This window comes from Anabas testudineus, chromosome 13 (genome assembly GCF_900324465.2).
Source record: "Anabas testudineus chromosome 13, fAnaTes1.2, whole genome shotgun sequence".
NCBI lineage: Eukaryota > Metazoa > Chordata > Actinopteri > Anabantiformes > Anabantidae > Anabas > Anabas testudineus.
The window spans coordinates 9,632,903-9,644,115 of NC_046622.1; the positions used below are offsets into that span (position 1 = coordinate 9,632,903).

General features: G+C 41.5%; 1 protein-coding gene across 4 annotated transcripts in view; it reads left to right on the forward strand.

The window, feature by feature from the left end:
- sik3 (SIK family kinase 3) overlaps positions 1-11,213 on the forward strand; it is a 30,388-nt gene that overhangs the window by 14,575 nt on the left and 4,600 nt on the right. Inside the window, exons 7-25 of one of the 4 annotated variants that reach the window (XM_026367156.1) lie at positions 4-122; positions 340-450; positions 905-1,039; positions 1,508-1,585; positions 2,169-2,278; positions 2,687-2,843; positions 2,987-3,136; positions 3,257-3,330; positions 4,356-4,490; positions 5,511-5,643; positions 6,216-6,335; positions 7,212-7,270; positions 7,398-7,507; positions 7,947-8,113; positions 8,259-8,386; positions 9,156-9,925; positions 10,088-10,242; positions 10,655-10,784; positions 10,873-10,999. In XM_026367156.1, the coding sequence (XP_026222941.1) occupies positions 4-122; positions 340-450; positions 905-1,039; positions 1,508-1,585; positions 2,169-2,278; positions 2,687-2,843; positions 2,987-3,136; positions 3,257-3,330; positions 4,356-4,490; positions 5,511-5,643; positions 6,216-6,335; positions 7,212-7,270; positions 7,398-7,507; positions 7,947-8,113; positions 8,259-8,386; positions 9,156-9,925; positions 10,088-10,242; positions 10,655-10,784; positions 10,873-10,994 (2,963 nt within the window). In that variant the 3' untranslated portion in view covers positions 10,995-10,999. Of the gene's footprint in view, positions 1-3; positions 123-339; positions 451-904; positions 1,040-1,504; positions 1,586-2,168; positions 2,279-2,686; positions 2,844-2,986; positions 3,137-3,256; positions 3,331-4,355; positions 4,491-5,510; positions 5,644-6,215; positions 6,336-7,211; positions 7,271-7,397; positions 7,508-7,946; positions 8,114-8,258; positions 8,387-9,155; positions 9,926-10,087; positions 10,243-10,654; positions 10,785-10,872; positions 11,000-11,213 lie in introns of all 4 variants that reach the window. The other 3 variants (XM_026367175.1, XM_026367165.1, XM_026367185.1) reach the window with 3 other exon arrangements.

An 11,213-nucleotide genomic window follows, 5' to 3' on the forward strand; every position in this document is an offset into this window, starting at 1 on the left:
CAGACTGTGAGTACTTGATCAGACACATGTTAGTGCTGGAACCCAGTAGACGGTTAACCATGGAGCAGATCTGTAAGAACAAATGGATGAGGCAAGGAGACCCAGACCCAGACTTCGACAGGGTGAGACACTTATAGAAGTATTCTGCAATAGATATTTTCACATAGGGCAACTTATTGGATCATTTTTACTAAACTTTAAATGTCAGAGTTGGATGAAAAAAGATTACCAGTACACTCAAGTCCTGTAGGCACTTAGAGTAGCACAATGCCTATTTTTCCTTCCACAGTTTACTTTTGACTCCCCTCATCTTTTCTTTGCTTCTCTCCTCCCTTACAGTTAATAGCAGAGTGTGAGCAAGTGAAGGCAGAGAGAGAGACTGAGCTCATCAATGAGCAGGTGCTGATGGCCATGTGTGAAATGGGCCTGGACAGAGAGCGGACACTTCAGGTTGGACATAGTTATGTGGCACTGACTTGCACTGATTGACCTTTTTAAAAAAAATATATATTTTAGCTATTTATTTTTATCTTTTTTTTTTTTTATGCTTTTATGACGGCAACAGCCGGATGAGTCCAAGTGGATGTTTAGTAGGGTTAAAGTTCTAATTTCAAACAAACACATTTGAAACAAGATGTCTACTTTGACTCAAGAATGTATGAACTCAATTTTGGTGGTTGACGATCAAATTGCTGTGACCATACATATCGAATATGTCCCAGTCTTGTCAAGGGTACATCTCAGAAATGGCTGCTTACATCCAGTCCACTAGGACTCATGGATAAACATATTTTTATATAAGGATAAATTAGGAAATAAGTCTGGACAGACATGCATGTAAAGTACAACTTCACTGTTTGGCAAAGGCATACACCTGCAATGCAGTAATTCTAGTTTTTCCTAGTCTCTACAAACAGATGCATACGATCACTACAGTGCCATCTACAGTCTGCTGGCTGAACGCCTCAAGAAACACAAGACCTTACGTGTTGCCCAGCCCACACAGCGCCCTATTAGTTATCCTCTTAATGCTGTACAGGTAATTCATTGTCCATGCGTACTTCTTGACAAGTTTTAATAACACGGTTTCTAGATGTTTCTAAATAAACAGTGAATTCATTTATACATGAAATACATTTCAAATGACTTTAGTTATAGCACCAAATAAATAAACTAAATTGAATTTAATAAAAAAATTGTGAGTATAAATGTAAAGGTTGATAATTAGAGTTTAAAGAACAGTGGATTTGTTAAAGTCACGTTTTGACTTATTTATTCACTCTTCCTGCATTAAGAAGTATTGTTCTTTGTTTCTCCTGTAGAAAGCAGTGTTTCACATGGCCTCAGTCTAGACATCAGTCTAACCGGCAGCACTGTGTTAGTCCACTCAGTGGAGTAAATTGGCTTTAACCCACACCTGCCAATCACACTGTCCTAAGAAGATTGTGAAATATTAGTACAATCCTAACATGACCTGTGTGTGTGTGTGTGTGTGTGCACGCAGCAGACGGATCCACAGGGTAATCCTGTTAGCATCACCGTCCCCCATGTCCAGCTCATTAACCCAGAGAACCAGATTGTTGAGGTGAGTCAACAATTGTGTCCCATTAGTTGTGTCAGTGTTGGAGTGGGTGCAGCATCTTGCTTGATTAGACAGGTAGTCTGGACTTTTTCTTCATCAAGATGCAATCCCAGCCACAGCTAAAAAAAAGATTTAACACATGTTGTGATTTCTTTATGGGGACTCCTTTACCTAGCATTGAATTGTTGAAGTGGGCAGCTAGATCACTCAACACAACAACATCCATTTTTTTAGGATTTCTATGTTTCCACTATTTACAGTGTAATAGGATAGTTTACTTCTGTCAGTGTAGTCTGGGTTTCATCTTTTAGACTGTGATCAAACGCACAATCACACACAGATGCACACAGACTCAAACATAACACAGACACACTTAAAGCTGACTCACAAAGGCTGTGAAATACAAGAATGCGTCAGATAACTGCATTGCAGCAGGGATTTTAATAGGAGAACTGAACTTTGAAGCATGTATATTGGAATTGCCATACATTAGCAAGTGTAAAGTGTACATTCCTTTGATATACTCCACGCATACTACCGAGGGCCATTAATAATGACCATGTGCTGTATTTATGTATTTGTTAAGCCGGATGGCAACATGACATTGGACAGTGATGAAGGGGAGGAGCCATCTCCGGAGGCAATGGCTCGTTACCTTTCAATGAGGCGGCACACTGTAGGGGTACCAGACCAAAGGTAATATATAAACATACAACTCTCCAGTCAGCTGTTGGTGAGATTATAATGCTACCATACCCAAATGTTTTTTACTTTGTAACATCAGCCATATTTAATGTAAGTTAAAAACTGTTTATATGTTTTGTCTATCTAGAAAATATATATAGTATGTTTTCAGAAACAGAGCAGAGGCCTGCTGCTAGAAGTTATGTTTATCAGGATTAAAGCAATCAAAAGTAATATGTGCAAGCTATTTATATCTTATTAAATTATTAGTGAGAGATCACAAATTGGAAGTGGTCATTGGTGAATATGTTTATACAGAGATAATGGGTTATTAAAGGGGCATTTAAATAGTCTATCCTAAATAAGGCATTAACTGAGAATTAGCTGGTAATGTCATCATTAACCCCTTTTCTACCACAGGACAGAGATGCAGGAGGACCTCCAGAAACTGCCACCAGGTTTCCCTCGTGGAGCTGTTCCCCTGCCCCCTTTCCCCTTACTGGCCCCCAATATGGGCCAAATGCACACTCTCATGCCCACCCAGAGCCTGCAGCCCACACAGCAGCTGGAATACAAGGTAAAGACAGTTTTGGTTAGATTGGGTGTCTTCAACCTGGCAATAAAAGGCCTCTGAAATGCATCACATAAGTTAGTGTTAGGTGTAAATATCAACTTTATTGATTTACCACCTCTAACTTCCTATGTCTGCTGATCTATCAGGAGCAGTCCTTGCTGCAGCCACCTACCCTGCAGCTGCTCAATGGCATGGGGCCTCTTGGTCGGCGAGCTTCTGACGGTGGAGCAAATATTCAATTGCACGCTCAGCTCCTGAAGAGGCCACGGGGGCCCTCACCACTTGTCGCCAGCCCAGTGAGTATACAGTAGATGTTAAACCCAAGGATCTGGATTTCCGTATGTGTGCACTTTGTGTATTTTCCTATGAATGCAAACTGTAGCAGTGTTGACCACTAAACTATCTGCATCTCTCAGCACCCTATTCCTGCAGTAGCTCCTGTGGATGAGGAGGGTTCAGATGGAGAACCAGACCAAGAGGCAGTACAGAGGTAATCCACAGTGACAGTTTTTGGTGAAGGGCTTTACTGTACAGAGGTGCTGTTTTAACTGGATGCTCTGGAAAGCCTTTACCCTGAGACAATAGGTAGATAAGTGTGAATGTTAAGTTCAGAACTGAATCATGACTTTACAGTTATCACATCATACCAATGGCATGTTTTATTGTACTTTGTTTGCACCAAAAGCTTGGTCTGAACATTTTTGAGAACTTGTTTCCTCTATTTAATCCAAGTAACTGAATACAAAAATGCATCAACATTGGTCACAGCAGAAACATGAAAAGGAAGTTTCTGTTTATAGTATTTGGAAAATTACCTAAAATAAGAAATTTGGCCCAGAAGTAAGTAAAATCAAATGATAGGATAGGAACAGTAGGATGCCATATAGAATTCTGGTCTTGGATTCAGAGGTCCAGGTTAGGGTTTTTCAGCTGGTCCACTTCAGACAGCACTTTCTGTAGACTTCGCTGGTGTCCTGGGTTGCTGGGAGTGAGTGCCTTCAGGCTGCTCTGCTTTTCCCCACGGGAGGTGGCCACTCTGCTATGGTGCTCCCATCCCATCTCTCCTCCTTTTTCCATCGCACAAGTGCCTTCTGCCACAGTTCCAAACTGAATACGCCACTAAATCTAGCCCTCCTATCTCTCAAACTCTTTGGCCAAGAGCCTCTTTATCTCTCTCATTTCAGTAAGTGCCAAATTATTCTCCCAACTTTCTCACTCTTTCTTACATGGCTTTGCTAACTCTAAGGCTTGCAAAACCAACTATTAAAAATGGCAACCAGTCCAATCCTGAAATTGGAATCTGGGGGTTATTGGATACCCATAAGCTATAGCATCTATGGTGTAATTATATTGTGTTTTTTGATTGGCTAAGATGATATTTATTATGGCACCCATTGGCAGAGGTGGGGTGGGCCTTTCCCCCCCATCTCAATTAGCCAATGAGGACAGAGAGCTGACCAGCCCTGCTTCCTGTCTCCCACCCTCACCCCGTCCTCCCTCCTCCCTGCGGCCCAGGTACCTGGCGAACCGCTCCAAGCGGCACACGACGCACGCGCTCACGAGCACATCGCATGGTGAGCCCTCGGCAGAGTCACAGCGGCCCCAGGGCCCCCGCCAGAGGGGGGGCTGGGCCCCCGACACACATACCCGGTGAGGGGACACACCCACTCCGAGTATTTGCACAAACATGCACAAGTACAGTACATGCAACCATGAAATGAGGGCCATATCAAACTATTAATGTATTATGTCTCTCTATTACACCTAAATACTCACTTGCAGGTTTAGTGAGGTTATAGAGGGAGTATTTTGTTTTTTGTTTGTCGTCAGTAGTAGTCAAGAAGGCAGAGGATGTGGCACATGACAGGCATATACCTACATCACCAGTAAACTATAAATCACAATCAAAAACTGTTTAATTCCCATAAAACAGAAAGCAGCAGGTATGTGAACTTGATTCACTCAAGATTTAGCAGATTGGTATACTCTAAAGCTAAATTGTTATGTCTGTATGACTTCAGTCTAGTAGAAGACATTTAGTCATTGTAGACATTGTCCGCCATAATGTTCTGGATGGTATTTGAGAAAAAAAATATATTTTTAGATAAAATTGATAGTTGCATCTTTTGTTCCTGTTAAATATCCATCTGGTAATTTAGTTTTCTTGTGGAACTTGCTTTTAACGGTGCAATGAAAACTAGCTTATCTCGCACGAAAGAGAAACATCTGTCATCAATGGTAAGTTGAGGAAAATATTTTCCCCCAAGAAACATTCCTTTATGTCTCATGTTGTCACTTTTACCCTGAGGTGGAATTTCCTATACAATGGCGTGTATTTATTGTATCTTGAACTTATCTTTCTGTAATGAACGATGGATCGCACCTTCAAATGTGCAATGTTGTTTTTGGACTGCATGAATGTAATCATTTAAGTGTAACTTGGACTTGTCACTTTTCTTAATTGTGTCCTCATGTTTTTGTACATATAATGTTTTAGCGTATAGTATTTTGCACAGGTTTGAAACTCATACTTCTCATGTGTTTGTGTCTCATCTGTCTGTTATGTGTCGTGTGTGTGTGTGTGTGTGTGTGTGTGTGTGTGTGTGTGTGTGTGTGTTCGTTCGTTTGTGTGTACAAATGTGTGTCTGCTCCCTCTGATCCTGTCCTCAGATCCAGCTATAAGGACTGTAACACCCTGCATCTCCCCATGGAACGATTCTCACCGGTCAGACGGTTTTCTGACGGTGCTGCCACCATCCAGGCCACCATCCAGAATAGCAGCCTAATTAAGCAACTTAAGCTGGTAAATCACTCTACTTTATACACAGGATACACAGACCTGTTGTTTTCATTATGCTGGACTTCAAAATTTGTTAGAGCACTGGCATGTTTTATTTACTAAGTGTGATTAGTGTCATTGACCAAAGCATTAGCTAAGCTGTATGTGTGCACCAATTTGACTAGCTTTTAGCTAAACAGTCAGCCAGGTGACTGTTAGTTTCACTTTGGTTCCACTGAGATACATAAAGTCGATTCAAGTTTACCCTGAACCCTAAACATCATAGACTGTTTCCATAAAGCTAAATTAATTGTTTCTATATAGTACTGTAGTTGGTGCTGAAATGCATGGCTGCTGTAATTGCGAGTAAGATGGAAATTTTTAATAAAACCTATAAACAGATTTGCTCAGGTTAAATACGTGTACTGTATTTACAAATCCCTGTTGGTGAATCGATAGTGTAGTTGTTTTTAGCTAAGTGTAGGTTGCTTTTCTGATTTAATATAATGCCCTCTTATTTTTGTTTGTGACTAAAATAAACTACCCTGGTTGACATTTAAGTTTACTATTTGTGATTCATTTTATGTTTCATATAGGAGTGTGAGCAACTTCAGAAATTGTATGCTGCCCAGCAGGATGAACGACTCCTGGAGCACACCCAGCAACAGCATGTACTCTACCAGCAAGAGCAACAGATCCTCAACCAGCAAATCCAGGTATTTGAAGCTGACAAGCAACTATCATAAAGGCATCATTATAGTTTTACACTCTCCAGCAATGGTTAAAGAAAGCCCTGTGAGTTTTCATGCACAATAAAGTCAAACTGTGATACTTGATAACGTATCTAATAAGCACAAATTGAAACTTTCTATAAAGTTCTATTGATTTGTTTCACCCAGGACAAGATGTCCTACATTTGGCACCATTTGCATCCTCAACTTCTTCTTTCTGTGAGATATGAACACATCATTTTAGCACTTAGTGTAGTCAGCTTAAGATAGTTAGGAGCACATTTACAAATAATGTTATATTGAACTTTCACTGTTAAAACTGCAACTTAAATTATTTGGTATTAATAAGAGTTACGTTAATCTGTTAGGCCTTAGAAACTGAAACTATCAACAATTACAGTAATAAAATGCTAAGTAAAACTAAGTTCCTGCTAGCTTGTTTTGTTTAGTCAGGATATGCAGGAAGACAGTTTACATTCTGTTTACTTTATCCTAAAAATCTGAAGCTGTTTATTGTGAGTTAAATTTAATTATGCATTGTTCTTTCTGAAGGCACTTTATTCAGTGGTCATATGGTGAAATTGTGCAACTAACTAAATGGGTTTAGCTCCAAGTTTTCTTCTTTAGCTTCTGCTCATTTACTATATATTGAATAAATGAGAAGAAGTGTGAACTCTCTATGATAATGTAAAACAAGCTAACTGAAACAAAAAATGAACCCAAAACCTAAGAAAATAAATTGCCTAACTTAAGACTTCATTGACGTTGTTTGCTATTAAATTTAGTTTCCTCAGCTTTTTGTATTTTTACACTGGGTAATTTATTTTTTGTTGTTTTGTTTTTTTAACTCTTTACCTGCAGGGTCTGTCGTTAGGCCACGGAGAGAGCCAGCCCAGCCACCTAACCCACCAGCTCCAGAGGTGAATACACACATAAAGTGCTCATCTATTGAACAGTGAACTTGATACGGTGGTGCAGTGCTATCGACTGAGTTGTTACATCATTGTCGTTTCTTCTTCTCTCCTACTCTGTCCTGTTCTGCCTCAGGTTGCGTATCCAACCCTCCAGTCCTCCACCAACACATCCCAGCAACCACCTCTTCAGACAGCCCAATCAGAGCCCACCGCCTGGCTCTGCAGGCATAATGCAAGGGCATGGTTAGTAATATAATTGCTACAGATCTACCAACTAATTATATTGATTATATAAAAATATATTTTATTTTTCACCTTCTATGAATACAGTTGAATGATCAATGTTTGTTGTTTCTGTACACAAACATTACCATGCATTCATTTTTCACATTGTGTTATGAATAATGAGTTATGAGAAAATACTGTTAAAGCTGTAATTACATGTTGACTCAATGAAAATGGTATTTCAAGTGTGACTGGGGACAGCAGGTAGGTAATCACATCGGTTATCAAGAACACAATTACGTGCAATTATAATGTTGAGATAAAAACTGATTTAAAGAACTAACATAACGCACTCAAATCAAACCATGGAATTTATATTGTTGCGGTGAAATTATAGTTAGGAAGATGGGGAAAAAATTATATTGTTTTCCTCTCATGAGTTCTCTGCTTTTAACAGGCCCATCACCCGTGCAGTACCAGCACGGTGCTCCAGCACTGTACCAGGGTCAGAGTGGCAGCCCACCTCCTACAGGCCTGCCTCGTGTCACTTTACCAACCAATCAACAAGCAGCAGTTGTCCGTCCCACTGTCCCATTGTCACAGGGTGTACCTCAACAACAACAGGTGACTGGAAAGAGCCAATTTTTTTTAAATAAAATTTTTGTTCTGTATAATATTTTACAAATAGAACAAATATATAAAACAATATAAAATATTTAAAGGTGATTTTCAAAACACCAAAAAATAATAACATTGACTGACTGTACAGGTAACCATTCAGGTGCAGGAAATCGAGCTGGGAGGTGGTGCACAGAGACAGGGCAACTTTCTGTCTACGCCAGGGGGACATAGAGTTCTTGGGAAGCAGCTGAGCGCAGACAACGCAGAGACGCACAGGTGACCCCATCCATTCTGTCACCACATCCCCTGATGGCTTCAAAACCCTCCCATCAATACCAATGGACTGTTACTGTCTTTTATCTTTTAGTTTTATTTTTTATTAGTCTTAATTTTATTAGTCTTCATTTCCTCACCTCTGTAAAAGAAACCTTCATGCTAGTTGTTTTTTTTATTTTTTGTTTTTTTTGTTCATTGTTTGCTTCTCACTGTTTGATTTGTTTTAATTTCTGACATGTCTGCTGTTTTTCTAAAATTGTATTTTGATACTTAAGATAGTGATATTGTTTCTCAGCCTCGATATTTTATGTGTGAGAGGGCAGACTATTATTTGTTACAGTATTGAAAATTTATGAAAATCCCTCATCAACTTTGCTGAGATGACATCAACAAATTCTCCACCTCAGTGTAGCTGGGTGAGTGATAAGATCTGAATACTTTGGAAGTACAGTATATGTAAAGGTCCCACCAGTTGCAGTAGGACCTGAGTCATCCTATGACCCCAGATACAGTCTCCTGTATCCAGGCCTGCCTTCACTGAGAGAACATGTAACAATATTCAAATACACATCCAGCCAAAATGTGTTCTTTGGAAATGGTTTTAAACCTCTCAGTGAATATCTGAACCTGGACTTGACTTTTGTTGACTAGGCTGTGTGTGCAGTGATTTAATGAAAGCCTTCTTTAGACTGTTCAAAGAGTTGATGATGATGATGATGTTAGACAATATGTAACTAATCTTCCTCTGCATTCCCTCCCTTTTATCCAGTCGCAGCCTTGGTCGCTTCACATCCGCCTATGAGCAGACCCAGTTTAATCCCCACCTCTTCTCTAGTGATGCCACTCCCCGGGGCAACTCTGGTGTGGTCAGCTCCTACAACCCATACCTACAAGGAGCCTCGCTCAAAGTTCCCGGCCTGGAGGGTTATCAGACTGGGGCTGTGGGACCCAGCAGCTACGGCACTCCCTCTACACTACAGCAGGCTCTGCTCTCCCCAACTCCTTTGGACTACCGTCCCCCACAACAGCACGTGACTCCCACCCTGCAGGGTCTCCTGTCTCCCCGCCACTCTTTAACAGGCCACGCTGACCCCAGGTTGCCTCCTCAAGACCTGGCTGCGCTGTTGAAGAGGCAAAGCCCACGGACATGCCCAGCCACCCCTACGCCACCCAGTGGTCCACCCCAAGAGTATGGAGATATGCTGCTTCTTCATCAGCTGAGCCAGGGTGAGAGCTTGGAGCCACCGGCACCACAGGGTGCCCCTGGAGGCCAACACTACCATCACCTCCTCCAGATTAGACCTCCAGAAGTCCAGCCACAGCAGCACCCAGCCCAGGCACCTTGCCCCAGTTTACCTCACTCAGAGAGCATGGAGGAGGATGAGGTGCCTACTGGCTACCACCACCCACATGAGGGCCTGCTGGCTAAGGCAGGAGAGGGTCATGAGCTCTTGGGGGCTCCCCATGGAGGCACCCCACCCTACAGCTCCCCAACACACAGACATGGTGGCTACATAAGGAGTGCTCCAGCAGCGAGAGGTAGGCCCTGTTTATGTGGCAGCCCACTGTCTCTCCCAACTGGCAACAATATTTATGTTTATATTCACCTTCATGTTACATTATGTTAAAATATCTTTTTTTTGTACTTTCCTCGTAAATGAAATACACTATCTGAATGTATATCTAACGTCTATTCATTAGAATCTGAGCATGTGGAGTGCAGGCCCCCAGGACAAGCCATGGAGGTGCCTGATCATAATGGTGTGGGCTATTCAAGAGGTCCCCAGAGTGACGCATATAGGTCCCGTGGACAGTTACAGCGCCACCACACCATTCAGACCTGTGATGATGCCTATGTGAGTGAAAGTCTGCTGCTAATTGCATGGACTGGGTTGATCACATTTTGCAATGAGAGGCTGTAGTAAGTCCTGCAGCATGAAAAATGGCAAATCACTCTAGGCTTTTCTAATGTACTATAGGTTTGATAGCATGACAAAATGTTGGCAGGATCAGTCTCACAAATTTTAGCAGCCTGTTAATATTTGCTGGGCATGTATTAGGGAGGATGATGAATCAGCTCATTTTAAATGCCAAAGCAGTGCCAGATAGAGTTTTAGTAGGTTGATAACTGAAGGAAGAAAGCAAATGTTTGCATGACTGAATGAACCTGGTAAACACGCATAATCATCCAAGCAAGGTTCTGAGTCATTGTAGCTGCTGTTTTTTTTTGTTTTTTTTTGTCTTAAATTGTTCTCATTTTCTGTTCAGGATCAGGCAGAACCCATGTCTGGAATGAGCCTCTTGGCTGGAAAGGCTCTAAGCTCTGCTCGCATGTCGGACATCCTCAGTCAGACGTCACTGACAGGAAGCCAGCAGCTGCGTCAGCGGGAAGAGTCCGGTCAGTATTAGACATGCAGTGACTTAAAACATTTTGTGGATCTTGTTCTTGTGCATTTGCCCATAAATGATGTATGTTTGTTGTGCAGTGTGTGATGTCGAAGGGGAGCTCCATGCAGCAGCCTGCTATCCCTCATCCTGCACCAGTGACATGCTCCTTAGCTACAAGCCCCCTGACCTGCAGTACAGCATGGAGCAGGCTGGGGTCTAGCACAGGTACACACAGACAAATGGAACAGACTTAACCGTCTGTTAATACTGGTATAATTTGGGTAACCACACACACACACTACATTTGGGTTTGCTGTTGCAGTTAGTAATATTTTTGTTACCTGAACATTTCCAAATCTATCAAGGGATTAATATGAACCGTAATTATTCTGAATTGCTCTACACATGCATCTCAAAATTCTCAACCTTTGTGATATAA